Raw genomic sequence first — 25085 nt, forward strand, 5'->3', positions numbered from 1 at the left:
GCTCTCAGGCGGGACCGATGACTGTGGGCTTTGTCTTCTGGAGTTTTGCAATTGTTGCATCGTCAAAGCCTAGGTGGGCCTTGACTAGCTCAGGAGGTGTCAAGGCCAGCCACTGATTTGGGAGTAGAATGAGAATATTAGCGCATTTCCAGTTATTTAGTACCCATGTACTTACATTGCTGAGACTGATGTCTTCAAACATATCTGTAGCTGGGATCAGACGTTGAACCAGGATACGTGAGGAAGGGGGACTCACCGGTGTTGAAGATCTCAAGGAAACGAAGGGTTGAATTGCCAGTGTTTTCAACATAGTGGCCTGCAATAGTAGATTGGTCTTGTAAGAAAACGACCGGTATACTCGTACCAGGATATTAGGAACTTACCCATAGTTGCAGGTACGTAGCCTAGTGGGAAAAGAATCATATAAATTAGTCGTCGAATAAAAGTTTTACAGGAAAAAACGTGGCCATACCAATATCTCCAGCCTGTGAGAAGCCGCAGAAATGTCAGACCAAAAACTCGGCTCCGGTTTCAAGTGACCTTACCTGGTAGTTGAATGTTCGTGCGTTCGACTGAGCGGCGAAGATTGTTACACGACCTTCTCCCTCACTGATAGCATGTCAGTCTGAGGTATCCGTGTCAGTGATGTGTGCTTGGGACTTACAGGAAGAAGCTCCATTCATCTTGTGTTGGGTGCCACTGAGAGTGTTTTGATCAATAAGTGTCCTGTGACAAATTGGAAAGATATTTACGTGAAGTTCTCTGTGTAAGGTGTTTAGACATATGCCTCATCCAACTATAAGATTTAAATGTACTGACCTCATCGCGCCTGGTTCAACAGTGACTTCGGCCGCAGCGATGGCTGTCGAAACTTTGAATGTTCTTGAATCTACAATCTTGACGCTACCTCCACTGAGTTTCGTTGGCTCCATCTTTGAGAAAGAGAAGGTGAAGGGGTTGTCGACCAATCCTTGAGGGCTTGTTGGGAGATTGCCACTGTCCGTTGGGGGCGCTGTTACATTCATCAGCACGATGACTCATACAATTTGGTAGAATCTTACTGCTTGGGAAGATGTACAATTCTTGCGATGGGATGTGTGCGAAGGCTGAGATGTCACTGTGGAAGGATGGTTCATTTCCGTGAGAACGAAGATCTACAAAATTCCTCACGTTTGGAAGTTCTTCGCGAGTACTAGGAAATTAAGTTGAGTAAAGTTCCATCAGTCCTATCGAATGAACTCACCTTCAGCGGGTACGTGAGCCAACCAGTCCGTGAGCTAAAAAGGTAGTATGAATAATCATATTGTTTTTATTCTCAAAGAATAACATACCAGGAAAGTGGAATCTTCGCTGAAAGCGCCGTTGGGGAACACCTTTTGCCAAATGTAAGAAAATTTTCTCGAGGTTCGCGGGAGAATGTACCAGAATAAATTCAGAGCCATCCGGGTCGTCAGCTGTTGCTTGAAGGGAGTGCGGAACGCCTGGTGGGAAATACCAAAGATCTCCGGGAGACTTTTGTAAGAAAGGCGGCCGATTAATAATACAAGTCTAATGTGGATGGAGCGACGAGGTCTCACCAAAGTAGCTATGAAATTCTTGCCATTTTGGTCAACTGATGTGACTTGAGTGTTCCCCTATTACAAGTAGTTTGTTAGACAGAAGTCAGCAGATAGATACTTGTGATAACTTGCCTTCAGAACGTATGCCCACTAAAGGAATACAAATCCAAGTTAGAATTTTACAATTGTACTGCGTCTTTATGACTGTTTACCTCTGCGGTCTTGTGCCAGTGAAGCTCACTAGAATGTATTACTGATGAGACTTTCTTCCTATTTTGAGGGGAAATGTTGAAGTTCACCGAATAGCACCAGCTTCCAAACGCATGTTTACACTGGCCATTTCCGTGGCAAGTGGCATCACACCAACTGTTCACGTTTTAGTCAGTGCATATTCCGTGGCTCACGTCATTATTGTAAACTTACTGTTCTCTTGACGTGCCCATCCTCCAGTTTGAAGACGGTTGTGACTTAAACTGAAAGGCCACTTCGCATTGTCACTAAGAGATATGTCAGCCTTAGAGTGAACATTGTTCAGTAAATTATTACTTACACGCTGCCATGGTCAGTGGTAGGAGGAGCAAGCAGATCGGGGTTCTCTTTAACGGTGGGGTCGTCTGTGGGACCTAGGATAGTTGCCCCGAGAGAACCTCTGATTGCTTGGGGCGACCCTTCGACGGACGAGTTCCAAAGCGGGCCATTTGGGTCCAGTTTGATAAAAGGGACAGTAGCAGTAGATTCGGCAGCGCTGCTTGTTGAGGATGCAACCTTGGTCTGACTGGATGTCGACGCCGGTTTAGTTTTCAAGGCCGGCGATACACCTGATGCGCCAGCGGAAGATACCAGCCCGGAAGCTGAACTTGCAAGTGCCGAGCTTGAAGCAGAGGCCAAAGGATCGATGGCAGCAGGAGCAGCCAAGGCAAGAGTAGAGAGCAGAAGGGCGATGGTGCAGTAGGAGATTTTAATCATGCTTGTAGGAGAGAATTGGACAACTTGAACTTGGTGTTGTTGGTTGTTGGAAGAATGAACCTCGAAAACAGGCTCCCTTTATACAAAACAGAGACTCTGAAAAATGAATTAAATGTTTCCGGATTCAGGCATACTGTCGGGTGTTGGGCTTTCCATCGGGTTGCTAGAATTCGAAAGACAGTATTGGGCAAAGAATGTCACGCGTACATGGTGCACTCAACCACCAATGAGAGTTCCGAAATCGCGTCTCTTTCGATTTAGGATGTCGATAATCCTGAGTGACGTATAGTAAAACAGTGCATCCCGGTCGGAACAGAATTTTGTTCCTCAAATTGCCGAATGAGAAACAGAATAATGCTTGCAATTCCAATGGAGGATCACCCGTATGTAGTGCTGGAGGATGTATCGGGATTAGCTGGAAAGCCTGTAATCCATGAAGTAGAATCAATCTTCAGATTTTGCCGTGCTGATTTTAGTAACAAAGAAACGTCGGCTCTGCAATCTCTCACTTCTGACAGATACCGGGCGTGTGGGGCAAAGAAAAGTCACAGGAACAAAACGTTCATCAGGTCCCGACGGCTCGAGTACAGGGAGACATTGGACTTATCTCGATGATGGAGATCTAGCAAAACTACCTGTGGAGCCGTGAGGTGGTCATAAAGGTCTGTGCTATTTCTGCGTTTACCATGTCGAAATAATTTTCCAGTGCTAAAATAAGAACCACTCACAGGACACGACAGATATATTTGGAGAGTACTTTGCATTTGAATGTAGATGCCGTAAGTCATTTTGTTGTTGCTTTAAACGGAGATTGCTACGTTAGCTTGAGAGGCGTATCAGATACCAAATTGAAAAGGGATGCAAAGAGTTGACAGCCAGCATATAACATAAATACCGCATGGTCAGCAATGATTTGTTAACATAAATAGCTGACTTGCAACTACAGCGCTAGGGAGTTAGAAATGGGACAAATGAGGTCAGCGTTAATACATGACTCTGGATCATCTTCTGAAGACCCCAGATATCTTCCGGGATCGATTAAAGAACGTCACAATCCACATACAACAGAAATTTCCATAATTTCACAAAAGTAAATAGATACCCTGACAGTACCGACTGGTGAGTGATGGTAGTATTCAACTAAATTGGCTACAATTGCTCACCGACAGATTGTGCGAGTCGGTGCAAAAAGGGTTCATGGAAAATACCCTGGGGTTTCTCCTAGTGTCTCGTCTCAACTTTCTCCGTATAGATGCTTGTTCTAACTTTGGATGTTGCTCATTAAAAATAACCCAGCAACCTCCCAACACCAGGCTTCGGCCAACGGAGCGATTCCTGAAATACACGGCATTTCCACAGAAGTACGTGTGCAGATGTTGGCTAACGAAGTAGGCTCACTCGATCGTTTCATGGACTCTTTAGAATAGGCGATCGTTGGGGAAGGAGGTCGAAAGGATATTTGAAGACGTTCTCAACGCGTCACCAGAACATCGGGGAGACTGATGCTATTCCATCGGTCAGTACGCACAAGGTATGGAGAGCTGAGTAATCACGAATGTGCTGATCGGGTAGTCACAAAGAATCAGAGGACTAACCATGCCGCTTATACAGAGGATGCGTGACAAAAATGTCTTTACAGCTACCCATATTGCCCACGGGGAAGGTCCCCAACAATACGTGTCAACATCCAGCATCCTAAGTCTGGAATGAGGCTATCAGTATTCAACTTCAGAAAGATATACGTGAGAACTGACAGTCTGTGGAGTAATAGGCGAGTCTGCAGAGCAATCGCTTTGTGGTCGATCGGTGTTTTTGTGCGTGGTCCAACTAGACTCTGGGTGGATCTTGATATGCTTCAAATCAACTCCGAATCTTTTAATGCACAACATTCTAAAAAGATCTGTACTAATCGCGTGCGGCGGCGGCAATGATTCAAAATAGAGACGAGAATGATTGGATTGAAACGGCATCCGTTGATAACAGAGCAGTAGACAATGCTACGTCATGCTTCTAGAAAGTAAGAAAAAATTAAAATTAAGCAGAGGGCACAGTATCATATAATACTGATGTAGTTGAACATGTACATAGAAAGCAATGCAACGTACAATGATTCCGAAAGTTAGATCGATTAACTTGAAATGAGCATTGTAATATAGCTTCCATCGGTCGAATAATGCACTATGATGAGGAGTAATCAAAGGTCAGTTTGACAGATAGTGCAGCAATCAGATAGTGCAGCAATAAGACGAGTGAATGAATAGAGATGTACCTTATTAGCAGGGAAAAATGCCTACACGACGCCCTCTTTCTAAAATTTGGATTGTTTGTCTCACTTCAGCAAACCAAGTGAGGCCTTTTGAGTTGTTGTTGAATCCTGGTCGAACAGGATACTTTGCAGCTGACCCTGTGGAAACATAAGGCAGACCTTGCACATGAAGATGCAGGTGATACACCGAATTAAAGGGGGGAATATGGAAGCCCATTCTACTCATTTTTTCATCGAAAAAACATAAAACTTATAAATATGGTGTTTGCTTACACGCGTAGAGAGGGTGGCACCGCAAGATTATTCAGCATAGTGTTGCCTATTTGTTCCATGGTTTTGACTTGAGACCAAAGGGTGGATAAGATCGTCGCTATATTTTGAGAAATTGACTGTGCCCACCCATTTCAGCGTCCGACTGTTTAAGCGAGCGGACACTTTCTGCCATTATCTTGGTTATGTGGATAAAGAGGGGAGTTGATACTAATAGAAGCTTACCTATGTGTTTCTTTGGAACAACGAGATAATGGTATCGACTAGCGGGACTCCGATCCTCAAATGCAACGAAAAATTCGTCCTGGAAAGTTTGATATCAGAAGAATTGTTTACATGGTTGTGAAATCGAGACACGCACTTCGTAATGAATCCTGAAGCCACGCTCTGCCGACACATTGCAAAATTTGCAGGCCTTAGGTGACACATCAAGCGATTTATCACCACTTTGAACGCTTTCGTTCTGAGTATCCGGTTTAAAACATGATATTAAATATGAAAGCAGGACAACCATGCTTGCTCTGAGAATACAACACTTTAATTAGATGCATAAAATCTACCAATCACCGTTGAACGTACATTTTCCAACAGAAACTCCAGGCCTGTCAATCTTCTTGCGTTTCTTCCTCCAGTTGAAAGGGTTATATACGTAAGTTTAAATCAGTCCAACAGAACCTTACAGCTTGTCCCATGGAACAAAGTGGTTGGTCAAGAATGGTGGCAAGGGGCGAAGACGGAGCGGAGCGAGAAACTCAGGGGGAGTCAACCACGTGACTACAGTCACGATGTGACCTCGCTTTCGTGACTGTACCCGGCCTGCCGGACCTGGTGCCCTTTTAATTCTTCCCCACAACCTGTACGCCATTAGCGCGGCTAGATTCTATATACCTTCATTTTTACGGCTTTTAATAAAGGGATATACTCTGTACACGCATTCAAGGCTCACAGCGGTGAAAGGAACCCTCGAATACTCCCAGGCGTGTAGTCAAGTTGACAGTCTACGCGAATACCGAACGCGTTTTCAACCTCAACCAAAACTATGGCCACATCATGTCCCCACATTTCGGTAGCACTAGGAGAAGAGGCTTCGAACAGTGATGTTGGAAAGAAGTTCATGTCTGTGATATCTTGGAATACGTATCGGTCGCAACCTACCCGACCGGCGAAGCGGAGGAAAGTAAGCACCTTTTTCTCCCATATGCAGTGTACGAAATTCACGCTTATGGACACGACAGATTGCTGCACCAACCTGTGGTACATGCGATACATCCCTTTCACGACCTTTTGCCTGTTTGGAGTGTTCATATACAGGATGTTGGCGCGATGACCATGTCGTAAATCATTTAAGAAGCTCGGGCCATTACTTCTGCAAGTACAACCTGTTTAAATCAATTTCAAAATGTGTATTTACATTCTGAGGTCCCACAGGTGTCGACGCCAAAACTGGATCGCTCTTTTGCAAGGAATGTGATGACTTTGTCTACGACTCCAGCATTGAATCTCTACACTTGTCTGCCATGGTTTCTGCACAAGAAAAACGAACAAAATACCAGAGTATGTATTTCGTTGATTTATCAAAGGATTTACGTTGAGGGCAGTCTTATAGGTTCGAAACATCCTAGAGAAGCCTATAAACCTTGGACACCGAGTGCAAAAGAGCTTGAGGCTCTTGGGAACGCGGAGAAAATCCCATGTCATGGTAAATTCTAGTGGATCTCAAGTCATCTATTATGCTCACTTTTGCGTCCCTTAAAGGACGTAGAGGACTTTTGAACCTTGGGCAGACATGTTATATGAATGTTGTGTTGCAATGCTTCATTCACAACCCCCTTCTTCGAAACTATTTTTTGAGCGACAAACATAACTGCAAGCAATGCAAAGTGGAGAACTGCACATGTTGTGAAATGGACAAGCTATTCACCGAGGTAACGCTTATGCTTCGTCATCTTTATCCATTTCTGGTTTAACACTGCGAAGATCTACTCAGATGATCCAGTTCCCTACGGCCCGATCAGTTTCCTCGCCACGACATGGAAAGCGTCTGCCGAGATTTCAGGATACGCCCAACAAGATGCACACGAGTTTTTCATGGCGAATCTGAACCATATCCACTCGACATCTCGTGGTTGTACCAACGTCTCCTGTAATTGCATCATCCATTCGACGTTTTCTGGATCCCTTCAGAGTGATGTCACATGCGATCGATGTGGCAACGTTACAACGACCATTGACCCCGTCCTTGACATCAGTCTTGAACTCAAAGGCAAGGCTGGCGAAGCGTCTTCGGGAGATACTCTGGGTGCATGCTTACGAAGGCACGTTCATTGTCTTTCTGGCATGCCTATACTGATCCCGTAAAAATAGATTTACGCAAGCCGAAAAACTAGGGAGAGAATATAGCTGCGCTAAATGTGTGAAAGCATCGCCAGTAAGTCACGCAGATTATGGCGCAAGCCTAACAACCTTACTAGCACCTTTCCGAATATCGCTGACTATGTCTTTCTTAGGAAGCGACAAAACGATTTAGCATACAGAAACTACCGCCAGTCTTAGCTTTTCAATTCAAGGTCGGTCTTCTGTTTATACAAAGCACCGTTTCAGATGATTTTATCTTCACGGCTTCGAACACACAGCGTTTCGAACACAAGACAAATGATAGATCTTCGGCGCGCAAAATCGATACTCCAATCCGGTTCCCCGCGTCGATAAATATGGAACCTTACACGACACATTTTCTCAAGGAAGCAGGAAAAGAAAATATCGGGTCTCTTTCGTCGTAAGTCCGGCTACGCCATGCTCTCGAAAACTCCATTGGATACTCATGATATCATTCGCGCGACAGAATACCTGGCCGAGAGACGATGTGCGAGTATGATCTTTTCGCTGTGATCAACCATGAAGGGCAGATCAACAATGGCCATTACACCAACTTTGCGCGCTGCAAAGATGAGGTGCGTCACTCATTCCGTCAGATGAAAATTCGTAAATAAGTGGCGCTGACCCTCGCGGGCTTTAGTGGTACCGGTTTGATGACGATAAGTAAGTGTCTTTTGATTCAGGATTTAGGGCTCTCGCTGATGGTGGGATAACTTGGCTTCTCCAGGGTTACACCATCGAGTTTAGGCGCATGTCTTAATTCGAACGCATACATGTGCTTCTATGTCAAGCGACACCTAGATTATAAGCCAAACATGACGCCTACGTATGTGCTGACGAGGGAGACGGAGGCCCTTCGGGAGAAAGAATTGGAGAAAGAGAAGGCTGCACGCATGAGGGAAGTTGAGGACGATCTGCTGTCTATGCTGTGATGAAAGGAATGGACGCTCAGGACAAATCATTGCTGAATGTAAAAACAGACATTTGTATGTATAATTAGAGTTATGATTGGACGGGATTTGTTATTGCATTTTTTTAATTTACATGTTCAATTTGTGTCGGCACACATATAGGAAAGCCTCCGAAAGATAGCACGAAAAGGAAAGGTGCCCACTAGTAATTCATTTATCGACCACTGCGGTCCGGCTAATAGGGAACACGTTGGAATCAACTGATCACTATGGGGATTCGACAGATCCGAGAGGGCCATGTTTGTCTGCAATTCAAAGCATGTTCTTATCGTTTCTTCTCCCGCGAAGGAGACAGACCTCCATCAAACTCTTCCCGCGAAAGTGAGACTTCACTCGCTCAAAATCCAGCGCCGAGTGTCCCAAAACTCGTCCTTGATAATATCACAGTGGTCGAGAACTATTCTTGTCTGTTTTTGTTTCGATTTCTTTGATTTGCCTTTCCGTTTCTCTCCTTGGGTCGACGTGATGCTGCCGCCAACCTCTGGATCTTCAAGGACCTCTTCGGATTCAGTCACCGTCGTACCTGTCGCCACGAGATCGTCTGAAGGAATCTACCAAAAATTAACAGAGCGATCGGTATTTCGTCATTTTCTGGAGAAATAAGAATGCAGCCGACCTCTTCGCGGAACAGCACGCTACCCTTCCGATATCTCGCGTCTAGCTGGTTATAGTTGATTCCAAAGCGACTAAACAAGATTTCGTGCTTCTCCTTTGAGAAAGTGCCCTAAACAAACGGAATAAAGGTAAACTTTTGCTGCGCAGTCGAGGTATCGTATACTTACTCGTAGAGTTGCGTGAGCTTCCGTGGCAGTCTGACCTCCTTGCTGTATCAGGGCCCAGAATGTTGTATTGTACAGATTATTGATGTGCGCTGTTTGATGAAATTGAGCTTCGTGTCAAATGATCATGGTTATTTAGTGACGTACTGTCTGCCTGCCGCCACGCAAAATAATCGCGAATATGTTTTTCTTCCGGATACAGAACAATGCGACCATCAAAAGATGGCGGGTACTTCAAGGGTGTGTTCGGGAAGTATTTTGGCCAGTTGAGGACGTATGAAGACGTGAAGAGCGATGTTAAAGTGGAGACGATCTTGGATTCCCGACGGTTGTACAGCGTGGTCGATTTTCGAAGAAGGAAACTGTTCTAACCAAGCTGGTCAGTCCATATGGTTTTGTGCGCTGCGTTCATAGTTCCTGCCCGCCCGTTCACATTCTAGAAACAAAAGACGTGGACCGGCCACACCGGCTATGACTGTACCCATCTTGGGCACGTCTGAAAGACAGGCGAAAAAAGGCCAATGAAGCCCAGATTACAACCTGCCGACATGAGCATGTGTACATAATGATTGTACACCAATTGCCGCTGTTGATATGCTCTTCGGCTTGCCTTAACGTGTCGCGATTGTCCTGCAATAGCAATCGGCCCAGCTGGGCCAATTTTAGCGCATCTTGACGCGCTTTCAGCAACCCAGCGCACAACACAGTGTTTATCGCAGCCAATCACGGAGAACATCGGGTCCAGGAAAATAGAAACGCAGGTAGACAATTGAAGCAACCTCAAGGACACACCTAAATTCATCTGATTCTCCAAAGGCAAGCACGATATCAGGGTACTCGGTCATGACATCTTTTGCAGCATGGTCCATAAGTTCCAACGCGCGAATATCGTTCGGCTTTGCGAATTCATGTTGATCCGAGAACCTAACACCCAACACACGAGTAAGCCTGCGTGATTCCAAGGCGGTCCGTCATGAATAAAGAAAATTCTGCACCGATGAAATGAATGCCCATCCAAACGAAACAGCATAAATGTGCCGGGTAAAAGTGGGTCTGGAAGCTCAAAGTTTCGAACATAAGCATATTTGGAGTTCGCCATGGTATAAAATTGTAGCAATATATCGTTTTGAAATGATAAACTGGAACGGATGTAGATTTTGAAGATTTATGATTATGGTCGGTGATAGAAGGTGTTACGTACGTGACGTGACTCCATCATGGTTTCGGCGCTTACGATCAAGCTGGGCTTAAAATGTACATCGTTGCCGAGAATGCCGAATATCATGTAACTTGCGGATACGTTCGTTCCCGGAGATTTCTACATTCCAGACAACTGCATTCGTGCGTTTGAACAAATAGCAGATACAGCTCCAACACACGTTTGGATTTGAGGACCCCAGACATGTCTTGCTAGCTATTCTTAAGACCTTCGTGTATTTACGACTTATTTCCGGTCCTTTCGCCGTTCATTGGAAAAAAGTTTCCTTTGTCTTTGGAACCTGTTATTTAATGTGGCGTTGTCTGTGCCGCACGATAGCCAGAATAACAAAGCCTCCAATAGCCTTATGTGGTGTACTTCCACTGGCATGAGGCCTCATCTTATCTATCTTTATTTATATCCAGGGATGAAGGGATCGTATTGACCTGAATGCAAAGCTCTGAAACCCCAAAGCAAGCCTAGTTTCCATAAAAAATAGACGAGTATGTCAGGAATGCCTGTGAGTCCATAAATATCCTGACAGACGCAGTCCAAACAAGGGCAACACAGCTGCGTAATGAACGGGCACCGGTTTTTGATTCGCCACAGAGCGTTGAATCGCACGACAAAAGCACGCCCCACCGCTCTTCGATACGAGAATGTAGAAAGATATTTCTATCCAGGGTGCAAAATAGAACAAGTCAGATATAGTTTTAATCAGACAAAAAATAAATCCTGCAGGCCAGCCGCTGTGATATTTCGCCCGAGATTCAAGAAACACCGTCCCGATTCCCATGAGAATGGTGCACTCCAATGCGTTGGCCGTGCTGGCGTTTTGGGGATTATAGGGCAATTCCGGTACCGTTGTTTCTGCCGCATTAGGACATAAGCTATCTATCGATGCGGAGTTCCGAGCCTCCTCAAATGCCGCAATAGATTATTCTGGCATGACGTCGAGCTACACTTTGTACCCTACTGTTTGCACAACTTTCAAGCTACTGTGAAGTCATTGGCTGCTAGTAGCTGCGCCCAATGGTAGTGGAGTGGAGTGGGGAAACATCGGGAAGCAGAGATGCAATTTTCAGTGTGACATGGACATGGGTCAGCGCAACCCCGAAATTTTCATCTTTGATGTATGCACCCTGTCTTTCCCCCAAATCCATCTCCATGCCTTGTGCGTCTTTCTCGAACAGGGTGTATAGGAAGATACCGTACTCTACCACCCTAACAGCCAGCAAAATAGCTACATCAGTGACAGTTCCCTTTGCCGCAGGTCATTCAAGGAGGAGGCTCGATAACACGGCCAAGATACGGAATTTTTGCATGTACGTTCGCTACATCTCTCCACTGCTCTATGAGTTAGTCAAAGACAGAAATCATTCTCATTCCATAGATCTGTGTGCTTTTCTGTGTCAGCACGCTAGATTACAGGCATCCATCCTTCTCCTGTACTCTCTTTGAGCTGATCGTCCCGGTATCAGGTCTAAAGATCAACGGAGACCGACTCATGCACCACAGCGACCTGCAGCCGTCAGCTATATTACACAACACGTTTTGCAGCACTCCATCTCCACCAAGTAGCTTCTCGTTCGCCCAATTCAAGGCCTTATTTGTCTTGTAGCCGATACTCTTTACCACACTGTGCCGCGACGAGTATACTGCCTTGGGTTGCTGGACTGTCAGGTTCCTGACAATATATAACGTGAGCGGCCTAAAGTATGTCTTAAATATCTCCCTTCCTTTACATACGCAAAGCCCATCATCCAAAGTACAGCCACACAATAGTCTCCAGGTGCTGTTGGACTTCAGATTGACTCTCCCCATGACCATTGCCGGATCGACAGTGACCATGGCTCGCTAGATCCAGATGGACATTGTGTCATCATGTAAGAGTTAAATGCACCTGGATTCAAATTGTGTATATATATTGGCTCGACTGTGGATATGCAGACGTAAATCCGCCATCTTCCCCGCTTGTGCCCCAGCACGGCCATCCATTGGAGATGGGATCCGGAAAATCAGAAGTTCCTGCCCGCCAAGGCTAGCCATGCGACGTTGTTATCCTACTAGCTAGCCAATTCAATAGATTAACTAGAGTGAGTTGAATCTTTGTCCGTAGCACAATTTAATACGGAATTTTAGGCATCGGCGAAACGAGGATCCTAATCACTCCCAATCCTTTGCAATAGCGATGTCTACTACTTAATCAATAGCATTTGGCGAGCACTCAATTCAGAAAAAGGGCGTAGAGTAAAAGTTTGAATGGTATAAGAGACGTATACATTGGATTTCAAATGTCTGCCTCCAGCTCACAGCATACATCTTTTGTCAAGAGGCGTCGGACGTCCGTCCGTCCTCGTGCCCCTGACTCCAGACCCATCAGAGTCGCGTCTATTTATAGCACTCGTGTTGTTAAAACGAGTTTATATTATCCTCTTGGGAATTGGGAACCGCGAGAACCAGTGTGAGTAGTACATAGGCGAGAAAGTCGCAATTAATACATACATTCTAAGTAAGAAATTCAGGTCCTAAGTAGGAGTCCGAACAACCTTGAAAGGGTTCTTGAAAGAAATTTCATATCTATGGGGCTCCAGACGAGTGTGTAAGGTTGAAGAAGAGTCAGGAAATGGAATGGCGAACACGGCTGGACCAGTTTGCCACGCCAAACACGCACAAACAACCTCAGACTCACCATCACAACAACTCTTTGATTCAAACCTTTGTGTAACATTGACTACTATAGCCTGGACGCTTCAATTTACCTTTACAAACTGGAATTCAACATTTAAACCCCTTATGATATGATATGAGAAATTTCCCCTGAATATTCTTTAATATCTTTTCAATTTTCTTGAAATCTCAACATGTCCAATTCTAGTGGCATCAAACCTATTGACAAGACATCGATTCACCGCATTACCTCGGGACAGGTCGTTGTGGATCTTCAGACCGCAGTTAAAGAGCTACTTGAAAACAGTATCGATGCCGGATCTACCAATGTTGGTAAGATGCACCATGAATTTACAATGGCCGCTCTGTCTGAACTCCCGGATCCAGAAATTCGTTTCAAAAACTATGGATTGACTTCAGTAGAGGTGATAGACAATGGATCAGGGATAAAGGAGGAGGACCATGACAGTATAGGTGCGAAAAACACGCGAAAAACGCGTCGGTTGTTCATTTATATAAATTACCGCAGCTCTTAAGCACCACACCTCCAAGCTCGAAACATTCTCCGACCTCACAACTGTCCGTACTTTTGGCTTTCGAGGAGAAGCTCTTTCATCGTTATGCGCCTTGAGTGAAGAAATGACAGTCTGCACAGCGACTTCGGCGACTGCGCCGCGGGGTGTAACGCTGACAATGGATACTGGCGGCAGAGTGAAAGCAAAGAGTAAGGTCGCGAGGACTGTAAGCTCACTCTTTTTGCCACTGTATTGTTCTTGACATGTGTCAGCCAGCAAGGTACAGCCATATCTATGACCAATCTATTCAAACCATTGCCCGTTCGAAGGAAAGAGTTCGAGCGGAATGTTAAACGGGAGTTTGGGAAAGCTCTGTCGCTTCTGAACGCGTATGCACTGGGTCCATGCGCAGAAGCTCCTGGAGTTCGGCTGACAGTAAGCAACCAACCAGACAAAGGGTATGTTAGCTTTTTATGTCTGAGTAGGAGCATACTGAATCAAACAAAAGATCAAAATCTGTTCAGATCCGGACTTTGGGAGAATCGTCTCGCCGTGCATCCGTTACTGCTTTGTGGGGTCCACGAGCGTTGGAAAATATTGCGGATCTGAATCTTAAATTTGAGGTAGATCGGGAGCGAGCAAACGTGAAGCGACTTCATAGGTCCGTCCTTTTCTCTTTCATATTTGTCAAGCTTATGACACTCGTAAAGCCAGGCTTTGGACGCTGAACCCATCTCAGTACGGGTTGAGGGGTTGATTTCAAAGTTTGCGCTCGGATGTGGGCGTACAGGGACAGACAGACAATTCTTTTATATCAACGGCCGTCCTTGCAACCTGAACAAAGTAATGCTCTGGCCGTTGAATCTTTTCGTATCGACTCTGACGATTATTCAAGATTCAAAAAGCGTTCAATGAAGTGTATCGATCTTTTAATGCAACTCAGAACCCCTTCATCTTGGCTAATTTTCTTATACCCACTGGTTAGTTCAGTCCTTGGTCTCAAAAAATTTCTTCTAATCCAAATGTCGGAACTAGACTCTTACGATGTCAACGTCAGCCCAGATAAGCGAACCATCCTTTTACACAGCGAAGGCAGTCTCATAACGGCGTTAAAAGTAAGACACTTGCCCTGCCCAATGTCATGTGTACTGATAGGCTATCTGGTAGACTGCTTTGGAAGAATGCTATTCGTCTGGCAGATCGACTTATGCAGTTGGCGGGGGCGCTACACAAGGACCGTCGACAAAGTCGATACAGACTTTACTTACCACCCAACCCACCAGACAAGAAAAAATACTCCGTGAGAGATTCAAGCGCAAGGACCTGTCTGATGAACTTGACGACTCCCAAAACTCGAGTAGGCCAGTTTCACCAGCCCAAGAAGATGACCTAGTCGAGATGGCTTCAAACACCCAGAAGTCGGTAGCGGAAGATAATGATGATCTTGTTTCCGGTGATTCTAAAGACACCCCCGATGATACCATGGACGTCGACGATGAGCCAGTAATCATTGACAGCTCCCAGACGAAATGGGGCCGCCAAATGTGTATCTCGACCACTCGTTCGAATACACTATCTCCACCTCGTCCCAGACCAGATCCAACAGATTTAGACCCACTTCACAGTATTTCGCCGTCAACTGGCGTAGACCGACGTCTTACAAGTTCGCCCCGGATCCTGACTCTACCGAAGGCACAGCACGAAGAGCCAACGACGGATTCGGACGACGGAGTAGGGTCTGGATCAATACGCGCACGTAAGAAGAGAAAGTCCGACAGAGGGCCAATCACGAGCGTTCGGGCTGAGTCATTGTATGACGAGGAGAAAGATGAGCGCCGGGCTGACGATGAGGACAACCCGAATGCTTCAGGTGATGATGATCATCGCGCTGGATCTTCTACCGCAAACAAAGGGAGCAGGGGCGGCTACAAAGCGGGGTCTAAGATTAAGATCTCTGGGTCTGCGAGAAAGCCGGGTGTGAGCGCCAGTCAGACGTTGCTCAGTCAGCTGGCTGGATTTGCTCGGACTGGAAGCCGGATATCTTCTTCGGCGTCTCAAGCTACTGCCGCTTCAATATCTGAAGAAGTGGATGAGGATGAAGGAAGACAGGAGGATGAGGACGAGGTCGAAGACGTCGACGAAAACAATGACGAATCTTCCAAATTAGAGGACGAAGTTGACGAATTAGAGAACGACCACCACAGCGGTCAAGAAGCCGTTTCGCATACAACTATACGCGTTAACAAAACCGGCCCAATTTTGAAAGAAAAAATTTCGTCAAACAGGGATGCCGCTGTTAACCAATTGGTCGACCTCACGATCGACAAAGAAGATGCTGAACAAGCAGACGACGATGTTGACGAAGAGGAGAATTCTGTGTCTGTCCTCACTCAAGTTCTTCAAAGCACTTCTACTACACCATCGACAATTTCGACCAAAGACATGCCATCACATCCCGAAGTTATCAAAACCGATAATTACGGGCGCGATATATTCATGAAGATTAACGTTGACAAGATTAAGCGTGTCTGGTCGCATAAGCTGGGGCAGGATCAGCCTCAGGGCTCATCTTCAAATGACGTTGGAAGTGAAGCTGTGCCTACTAGCGTCCCCGCCGATGCCGGAATCGCAAATGCTGACGACGACGCGAAAGCAGCGGACGCGCTTGCTCGGGTGATCGAGAAGCAGGATTTCGCGACCATGGACATCATCGGCCAGTTTAACCTTGGCTTTATCATCGTTCGAAGACAAAAGCAACCAACCATGGAAGGCGGTTCTCAGCCTTTGCAAATTGCTGATTAAGCGGAGACAATGTTGGACGACCTATTCATTGTCGACCAACATGCCGCCGATGAGAAATTCAATTTTGAAGATCTGCAATCTACGACGAAGATTCAATCGCAAAAACTTCTGAGGTCAACTTTATTTCCGTCTGATCGCGTACTTCCTCCAATTTTGCTGACTTGTACGACAGGCCACGGCCGCTGGAGCTCACAGCCTCCGATGAGATGCTCGCTTTGGATAACATCGAGGTCCTTCGACAGAATGGGTTCGAGGTCGATGTGGAAGAGGATAACCCCATGGGTCAAGTCAGTCGTTTGAAGCTGGTAGCCCAACCAGTCAGTAAGAGCACAGTATTTGATATGAAAGGTACACACTCCATATGACTGGCAAATGTCTATATAGTTGTTGACAGACTTTTTCCTTTTGAAACAGACTTGGAAGAAGTGATTCATTTGATGCGCGATCGACCCACAGGGCAGATGGTCCGGTGTTCAAAGGCTCGTGCCATGTTTGCGTCGAGAGCGTGTCGAAAGAGTGTTATGGTCGGAATGCCTTTGAACCACCACCAAATGACGAGCGTGAGTTCCTGTCATAATCGAGGCTCTATTCTTTGTTCTTAATCTTATCAGGTGATACGACATATGGGAACTATGGACCAACCTTGGAACTGTCCTCACGGACGGCCCACGATGCGCCATCTTTCTGATATCAGGAAACCCGGCTCAAAGTCGAGAGAATGTATCGATTGGTCATCTATTTCTTATTGAAAATCAGAAGATTGTTCCATAAGAACACGCATGCTGCGGGTGGTGATATAAGACAGTCAGATCTGTGAAGACAGTTGACTAGGGGTGGACAGGCTTGATTCCAGGGTTTGGCCTGTTGAGTGACGAGTTTTCCGAACCTGCATAAAAAAAGAGGGAGCGTTCTGTATGCTGTGAATCTCATGATTATCATTTGACAGTTCAGTTTGACAGTAAACTCATAGCTACATTTAAAATGCTCTGTGAGATGGCCATCAGTCCAACTGCTGAAAACCTTTTCTTCCTTTTGGTGTACATGTTTTCTGTCTCTGTGACTTTATACCTCATATGACATTGTCAGACTCACTCTTTTAGCAGGGGGCTACCATTTTCCTGATGTGGTATGTGATTCTTTTGTGGTGAGAATATGAAAGGTAGCAAAGAAGTGTGTTTATTGCACATAGATATGAATACTGCACAGAGCATTACTTAGGAAAGCATCTTAACAAGGAATGAGGAACATGAGATGGTGATTTGGAAAACAAGAGGAAAGCAAACATAAGGGTCAACAATGTGCAAAAAGGAGGCAAAACAGGATGGGTGCAAGGGCAAGCAAAAGCAAAAGGAGACATGACAGAAAGGACCAGAGAACAATGTGTGGTAAGACACAAAATGCTTCTGGAATTAGTCAATCAGGAGGCCAAGGGCTGCAGATATCTGCCTGCGACGGGCATCTATAGTTGCATTTGGTGGCAGGAGAGGTAACCCAAGGTCAGCAGCAGAGGCCACACATTGTTGTTCTGAAAAGCAATTACAAGATGATTAGAGTGAGGATAGAACTACATTGATTAGACTCACCAGTAAAACCCAGGAGCTCCTGATAGGTGGTGGGGTTAGGGGGTTGGAGTGTTGGTGCCGACCCATCTGCTGCGATTAGGAAGGGGTTCCGTATTAGCCCCTTGAGTCCTGATTGGGCATTTGATATTATAACTGGGAGCCGTGCAAGCCGTTGATTTATCTCGGTGAGCTGAATGGTGTGGCCATCAATCTTCTCGTTGAGCGTGTTGACCTTCTCGTCAAGCGTGTTGACCTTCTCGTCGAGCGTGTTGACCTTCTCGTCAAGCATGTTGACCTTTGCGTCGAGCATGTTGACCTTCTCGTCAAGCATGTTGACCTTCGCGTCAAGCGTGTTGACCTCCTCGTCAAGCATGTTGACCTTTGCGTCGAGCGTGTTGACCTTCACATCAAGGGCGTTGATCATGTTGACCAGGTGTGTTTTATTATCGGCGAGAGTCGCGTTGATGCTTCGTATTCCCGAGCGAATTTCAACCATGAATTCCTTCATTTGGTCAATCACACCGAGGGAAACGTCGCCATCGACTGAGTGCGAGAACATGATTGAGGCCTTGTATGCCTCCGCAGCGCTGAGCTCATCTGAGGTCGCATGATTGGTGCTTTCTGAGGCTATATTTGTTGTCAGTTCGAGTGATAAATTGGCGATGTTATAGCTCTCAACTTACCTTTGCTGTGCGCGAGTTTCTCGATATATTCCCTTGCATCGGTGATGTCCGATAACGACGGCGGGTTTGCGGGAGGTTTGGGTAGCGGGATTCCTGCTGTATTGGTAGGCGCACGGCGGTCAGCCATCGTTGTAAGACAAGAACGGTTGCCTGAGGTAATTCCTTGGTTCTTCCTCATTGCGTGGGACAGGTGGCAGTGCAAGCGGAGACCCAGTGGCTTACCATAATCGGCATGCTATCGAAGATAACTGGGCCATGATACACAAAACGAACGAATTCAGAGATTAGGGACCCTCAGCGGGTCATATTTCCGTGTCGGTTCGTCTTCTACATCACCTACATCTTCTCTCCCTTGGGACTTTCGGGCGTCTTCGGGTGCTGTGACGGAGTTGTTCAATGGCCAGCTCATGATCGAAGCATAGTAGGCGAGTCAAGGCTTTTGTGTGCGATGAGACGGTGACGAGATATCATAGGTATGGCTGCAGCCTAGCGACAGACGTCAATGACATCTTTCTTCGTTCTGGGACCCGGGCTTCCCATGCAACAGTGGCACCTACCCTTGCTGAGGTTTGGATAGCGTTGCACAGGAATTGGGCGCAGGACGCTTCGACTTCCCGCATCAAGCTATCCATGACGTCCACTTCTGTCATAAACTGCTCGAGATAAGCGGACGAAATTAGAGGACGAAGTTGACGAATTAGAGAACCACAACCACAGCGGTGAAGAGGCCGTTTTGCCTACAACCATACGCGTTGACAAAACCAAACCGATTTTAAAAGAAAAAGTGTCGTCAAATAGGGGTGCCGCTGATATCATGATAACCAAGTGGTCGACCTCACGCACGACGAAGAAGAAGCTGAACAAGCAGACGATGATGTTGACGAAGATGAGAATCTATGTCTATCCTCACTCAAGTTCTTCAAAGCACTTCGACTACGCCATTGACTATTTCGACCAAAGACATGCCGTCACATCCTGAAGTTATCAAAACCGATAATTTCGGGCGCGATATACTCATGAAGATTAATGTTGACAAGATTAAGCGTGTCTGGTCGCACAAGCTGAGGCTGGATCAGCCTCAGGGCTCATCTTCAAATGACGTTGGAAGTGAAGCTGTGCCTACTAGCGTCCCCGCCGATGCCGGAATCGCAAATGCTGACGACGACGCGAAAGCAGCGGACGCGCTTGCTCTGGTGATCGAGAAGCAGGATTTCGCGACCATGGACATCATCGGCCAGTTTAACCTTGGTTTTATCATCGTTCGAAGACAAAAGCAAGCAACCATGGAAAGCGGTTCTCAGCCTTCGCAAATTGCTGATCAAGCGGAGACAATTTTGGACGACCTATTCATTGTCGACCAACATGCCGCCGATGAGAAATTCAATTTTGAAGATCTGCAATCTACGACGAAGATTCAATCGCAAAAACTTCTGAGGTCAACAAGATACTACTTCTAGGTGCGTGATCAAGCTTCCCGGATCACCCTTTCATGTCCTGAAAGTCAACAGGTCAGTTGGAGTCAGGAAAGGTTCATATCTTAATAGGTGATTTAAAGCGATGGTTAATGAATGATTTATCCGCGAACAGACTTCCGTCTTGAAGAGTCAGTATAATTCATTAACATGACGTCGATTCGATATCACTTACTTCTATCCTCAATTCTCAGATTTTCAATTGGCTTTTGCTCCGAAGCATTTTGAAAGTGAACGGCCCATTTGGAAAATTGTTATTCAACTCAACCTCATTGGGTAAGTGACTTACTATTGCAACGTTGATAACATTCCAGTAAACTTTGTAATTAGCTCGATAAAAACCATTCTTGAAGCCCTGCGCGAGGAGTACGAACCAAATGCCCTGGCAACGATACCCAATTACATTTCGCCTAATTCACCGTTGCGGACTCTTAGAAGAATGTCTCTTGGTCTTTCCCCCCTCCTTTTCATCGAGACAAATCTCCTGAAAATTTTATCTCCTGAATCATCTGATTCAAGAGATATGTCCGTGCGGGCGGGGAATGGATGGAAAGCGTTGCTCAAATCTAGACGGGATCCTTTTGCTCCAGGCGACCGCCACTCTACGCGAAGGCAATCTCAAGCCTTGTTGGGACAAGAGAACGACCCTTTGTCGGTGCTCCTGGGCCAGCGGGATGATATAATCTCCTTATGATGGAATCCAGAAACACAGGAAATTTTACAGAGAAGGCGCCCGCTTTTCCGTGAGCAACCAGGATTGTGAGTGCCCTGGTTTCCGCAGTTACCCACAGCTTCATAGACGATATTGCAAGAATCATCACTCCTGATTACGTTCCAACCAATCATGAGTTCTCCGCCACTTTGTGTATTTTTCTCTCTTATAGGGATCCAGGTGATATCATCCGAGCACGACTACGTACAACTGGAATTGAAGAGTATCGGTTTGTTGCTGAGAATTACAAGTCGCGTTTCTACAAACGTCATGTCGATTGTACTATATATTGTACTATATATTTTGCCAATGTGAATTTTTTTGTGTGTTTAAGCATAGTGTAGTTGGTTACGTCGAGCTGGTAGGTTGAATGTCGTCGTGAAGTCTGGAGTTCGACTCTGGGTTGTGCCCTTCTTATACAGATTTTTTGTTACATTATTAGAAATACTGTAATATTTTTCTGCCTTATGCAAAGTAGACTTTTAAGTTATCTTGCAATAAGTAGCAGTGATAACCTAAGACCTCGTATACTGAGTTGCGCTATAGTGAACAGCACGACCTATGAGCTTGTCGACGTGGATATAAGGACCCAGAATGCGGAAAAGGCGTGTCGGAAATAAATGGGTCACAACTTACCACGCAATGTTTCCTTCCTTTCCACTTTCTCCAAGTCATTGCTCTGCACAGTGACACGCCAAAGTTGATGCAGGGTGATGTGTAACATAAGCTATTTTGACGATGTGGGCGGTTGTGGGCGACATATCCTTAGCGCGTTATCCGGGAAAACGCCCTGTGGTGTGTCCGGGACGGAATATGGAGGGTGTAGAGCGTGTCAAAAGCATGTTCGCGATAACAATGAGTCACGATATCCTAATCGGGACAGTATTTGGCCCCAATCACACCTGCCTCCAGCTAACCTTGCGCCAATTGTGTGACTCTCACTGCGTCCTGACCACAACCACCATCATCACAACCATTCACACCCTTCACGCGAGCTCTCACAGGCCACATACTCACACTCTTACACAACGATGAGCACCGCAGCAAACTCTTATTACTTCCGTCGCCGCACCATGGGCCGAGCGGCCTCACCTCCGACGTGGGCATGCTACGAGCAGATCCATAACGACGACGATTACAGCGACTCTGACTCGGATTCTTGCTCCGAGGATGACGACGACTACAAGGAGAGTGGTGTTCGAGGACAACATCATGGGTCGGATTCAGATGAGAACGAGCCTGGGGTAGCTGCGGTAGAGACATCCAGGAACGACGACGATGGACACGACATCGACATGGATATGGATGTAGACAGTCCTGAGGGAGCGTCTAAAGACGCCGCGGCAGACAAGCAGAAGAATGCTAAGGGAAAGCAGCGAGCCATTGAGCCCGAACCAGAGTCACCAAGACGCCAGAGGAAGAAGCGCCAACATGTCTACACTCTCAGGCCAATCTTGACTATTCAGAAGAGTCAAGGCTTCGTATGGAACCAGGTATGCAGATCTCTTTCATAAGGAAAAGGACATATTGACTCTGGTTTGATGAAATAGGACTTGTTCGTCCCCCCATATATCAAAGATAGATGTCAGTATGCCACTCAGCCTCACTCAATTACATGACCCTTATTCTCTTTACCCCTCTCAGACATTGCATCCACGTCTCCTCCAAACTCCAGGGGATTCATCTCCAGCTCTGTTTCGTCGAACAACTCGGCCATGACGGATTATGAGGTCGAAGTTGTAGAGATCCGAGTGAAAGAGGGAGACCTGGAGGGGATCATTCCCTGAAGAGTTAGATTTCAAGTTTCCTGCGTCAACTTTCTGCATCACGATCGCTTGCCATCTCGGGTTTCTTTGCACATTATCCAACCTCAATTTTCTTCCTCTTCTTCTCAAGGCCATCTCTGCTGCATTTTATCTGGTGATTATTTGGATCCAGCGTACATTTGCTCAGCACTTCTACAACATTCGTGTTATTCATCACTCTTCAGCTATCGTTTCTCGTCCTTTCATCGTATCAAATCACTCACGACACCATCTTTCATCACGGTTTCTCTGTTGTTGCTCTTTCATGTCCATTTCAACCCCCTCTATAAATAACACACATTCAACTGTTTCGATACTACAACGTCTTGTTTTCTTGCCTTCCTTTTGTTACATCCATCCATACATCGTTAGTACGTTCGTAGGTGTCTTTTGCACAGAATGCTCATGTATTAAAGAACTATTCCACATAAATTAATCCCACCTCTGTTTCTCACGCGAATTAAGATCCGTTCCCACAGTAATCATCTGGTCAGCGCAGTATTGTAGAGGCAACCTTGTTCCTAAACCTGCATCACAGTCCTCCACCCTCGTTCCGCGGCCTTGAGAGGTTGTGAACTGCATAACATCTCATTTACAAGAATAGATTTGCCGGACTGTTGGGTAGAAAGTCCGGCGGACAATGCAGGTTGGGAACTTGATGTTTCTAATATGTGACTACAGGGGGGTCATTCATATGGCGTCTCGACTAAGTAATCTGTAGGCTACAAAGGATAATGATCGCTCAATATATAATACCCTTCTGTACCAGAATCTTCTGCCAAAATGAGAATTTAATTAATAGATGTCGACCAGATTTTTATTCTATCACCAAATCGAATATGAACATAGAAAGGGGACACTTCAACATAACCTATCCTTTATGTTACATTGGTACCTTAATAATCCACAGGCAACTGGAAAGTCTACGCATTTTGTTGTTAACGGGATGCCCTCACTGCGGGCAATGACTGCTGTAAGTTGAACAAAAAGCCATTGTTTTACATGTTTTATGTAAGTTCAGCTGTAAGTTTAACATACAGCCTACTTACACTCAAATATTCTCCTTTTATGGAAATTATTTGAGTGTAAGTCATGATGTATGTCGAACTTACAGCTGAACTTACATAAAACATGTAAAACAATAGCTGTTTGTTTAACTTACAGCAGTCGTCGCCCGCAGTGCCTCCTGAGTCCTGACCTGGGGAACAAGAGGGGCAGTGCTAAAAATAGACAGTCCAAATTGATGCGGGGAACTTGGAATTGAAATCAAGGTGCTTAGCGCCTGCTTATCCGTTCTTCCTAAGGCGCCCAGAATCCACTTAAGATCATCAAACCATTAATAAGCTTTGAATTACCGTTTTCCTGTTCAAAAGAAGGGGGGGTTTGCTGGAGTTTATTTTGGTCACTTCATTATGCGGTGCAGAACGATTGGCTGTGCTTTACTCTGGCGACGAAAAGCGTTCGAGGGGACAGGAGGGGGTATGCAGATAGAATGTCTGTTGATTGAAAATCCGGCAAGCATTGGAATTGAACGGGGCGGTGACCTTGTAAAGTCAATGTGTGCAGTGGGCAAGATCGCGGCCATTTGTCACGACGGCATCCGTTCTGTGGTCACTCGAGTCTCCTGCTCGATGGTAACATTCCATAGAATTTGCAATTCCCCGAGCAAGAGATGTGAGGAGAGGTTTGTTCTTTTCTAAATGCGATGCTATGTTTGTATGTTAGTGTCATAACTGTGGTTTCCTGGATTATGCTTGTGGATGAGCGCTGGCAACGGCAAAGGTCAGCGGACGAGCATTACGTGCGCCAATAGGCGTTCATTTTTTCAAACTTGCTCCAATAGCAAATCAGGATGGCTCCCTGGTTTGACAGTTTATATAAGTACACAGAGTCTGAGGTAATAGATTTGATGTGGGCTGTAATTAAATGCCGGAGTCAACTTTCACTTCCTCAGGCACTGGGGTTCATTTTCGAAGACACCGCAGGGCGTCTCTTGAACAGGCAACCTGATTGGCCTTGATGTCCCCTGGAAATAAGTAGCGTCAGGGTTGTTGTAATGTACCCGTTTGTCAACAAAGAAGTCATCCTTGCCATCGTCAACCAATGACTATCACGGCACTTTGTATGTGTGGGAACGAAGGTATTAGTTTACCTTTTAGTAACCTATAGCTGTCCAGAGGCATGTCATAAATCGGGGTGCCGACAGCTTCCGGAGAAGGTACGCATTTCAACAGGTCCGTGCCCCAGACGTAAATCAATGTGAACCAGGTGGAGCTCCGACGTTTCGAGTCTTGCTTCGACACAGCTGGATGCAATACTTAGCGAATATACAAACGAACCAGTTACCAGCCTGACATAATTCGCTTCAATACTTATTCGCTGGCTTCGTTCTAGCAACGGGCATCAACTAGATTGAAAGGTATACTGAATGGAATGTGGTCCTTCCGTCCACCGCCGCCCCTGTCAAACTTGTCAATTC

At 45.8% G+C, this 25085-nt stretch overlaps 8 protein-coding genes across 8 annotated transcripts; 5 read left to right on the forward strand and 3 right to left on the reverse strand.

The window, feature by feature from the left end:
- Positions 1-4: 4 nt before the first annotated feature.
- Positions 5-2525, reverse strand: JR316_0006407 (Oxalate decarboxylase OxdC; the record flags this gene model as incomplete). The annotated part of the gene is made up of 18 exons (XM_047892153.1): positions 5-112; positions 176-204; positions 257-316; positions 384-404; positions 473-485; positions 546-609; positions 665-699; positions 753-762; positions 820-1012; positions 1062-1117; positions 1171-1192; positions 1244-1277; positions 1332-1373; positions 1423-1512; positions 1578-1634; positions 1678-1709; positions 1983-2056; positions 2110-2525. 18 exons carry the CDS (start codon positions 2523-2525, stop codon positions 5-7), a joined length of 1356 nt encoding a protein of 451 aa, XP_047749502.1.
- Positions 2526-6100: 3575 nt separating this feature from the next.
- On the forward strand, positions 6101-8369 carry JR316_0006408 (Ubiquitin carboxyl-terminal hydrolase 22; the record flags this gene model as incomplete). The annotated part of the gene is made up of 10 exons (XM_047892154.1): positions 6101-6266; positions 6490-6615; positions 6668-6760; positions 6817-6986; positions 7039-7387; positions 7437-7489; positions 7569-7837; positions 7904-8012; positions 8078-8100; positions 8165-8369. The coding sequence occupies 10 exons, from the start codon at positions 6101-6103 to the stop codon at positions 8367-8369; spliced, it is 1563 nt and encodes a 520-aa protein (XP_047749503.1).
- A 368-nt stretch (positions 8370-8737) lies between these two features.
- JR316_0006409 (tRNA(His) guanylyltransferase) lies at positions 8738-10286 on the reverse strand (the record flags this gene model as incomplete). The annotated part of the gene is made up of 6 exons (XM_047892155.1): positions 8738-8959; positions 9025-9132; positions 9191-9279; positions 9335-9549; positions 9980-10111; positions 10183-10286. The coding sequence occupies 6 exons, from the start codon at positions 10284-10286 to the stop codon at positions 8738-8740; spliced, it is 870 nt and encodes a 289-aa protein (XP_047749504.1).
- Positions 10287-13249: 2963 nt separating this feature from the next.
- Positions 13250-16372, forward strand: JR316_0006410 (Mismatch repair endonuclease PMS2; the record flags this gene model as incomplete). Its single annotated transcript, XM_047892156.1, has 9 exons — positions 13250-13388; positions 13443-13529; positions 13585-13796; positions 13847-14028; positions 14079-14231; positions 14281-14413; positions 14466-14550; positions 14606-14685; positions 14738-16372. 9 exons carry the CDS (start codon positions 13250-13252, stop codon positions 16370-16372), a joined length of 2706 nt encoding a protein of 901 aa, XP_047749505.1.
- A 9-nt stretch (positions 16373-16381) lies between these two features.
- On the forward strand, positions 16382-17121 carry JR316_0006411 (DNA mismatch repair protein PMS1; the record flags this gene model as incomplete). Its single annotated transcript, XM_047892157.1, has 4 exons — positions 16382-16485; positions 16545-16720; positions 16787-16932; positions 16984-17121. 4 exons carry the CDS (start codon positions 16382-16384, stop codon positions 17119-17121), a joined length of 564 nt encoding a protein of 187 aa, XP_047749506.1.
- Positions 17122-17781: 660 nt separating this feature from the next.
- On the reverse strand, positions 17782-18744 carry JR316_0006412 (uncharacterized protein; the record flags this gene model as incomplete). The annotated part of the gene is made up of 3 exons (XM_047892158.1): positions 17782-17897; positions 17956-18561; positions 18618-18744. 3 exons carry the CDS (start codon positions 18742-18744, stop codon positions 17782-17784), a joined length of 849 nt encoding a protein of 282 aa, XP_047749507.1.
- An 835-nt stretch (positions 18745-19579) lies between these two features.
- On the forward strand, positions 19580-20783 carry JR316_0006413 (DNA mismatch repair protein PMS1; the record flags this gene model as incomplete). The annotated part of the gene is made up of 3 exons (XM_047892159.1): positions 19580-20052; positions 20321-20365; positions 20420-20783. 3 exons carry the CDS (start codon positions 19580-19582, stop codon positions 20781-20783), a joined length of 882 nt encoding a protein of 293 aa, XP_047749508.1.
- A 1049-nt stretch (positions 20784-21832) lies between these two features.
- On the forward strand, positions 21833-22588 carry JR316_0006414 (uncharacterized protein; the record flags this gene model as incomplete). The annotated part of the gene is made up of 3 exons (XM_047892160.1): positions 21833-22294; positions 22352-22385; positions 22446-22588. The coding sequence occupies 3 exons, from the start codon at positions 21833-21835 to the stop codon at positions 22586-22588; spliced, it is 639 nt and encodes a 212-aa protein (XP_047749509.1).
- Positions 22589-25085: the final 2497 nt, after the last annotated feature.

The sequence above is a fragment of the Psilocybe cubensis genome, chromosome 5 (genome assembly GCF_017499595.1).
Source record: "Psilocybe cubensis strain MGC-MH-2018 chromosome 5, whole genome shotgun sequence".
In the NCBI taxonomy this organism is placed as follows: domain Eukaryota; kingdom Fungi; phylum Basidiomycota; class Agaricomycetes; order Agaricales; family Agrocybaceae; genus Psilocybe; species Psilocybe cubensis.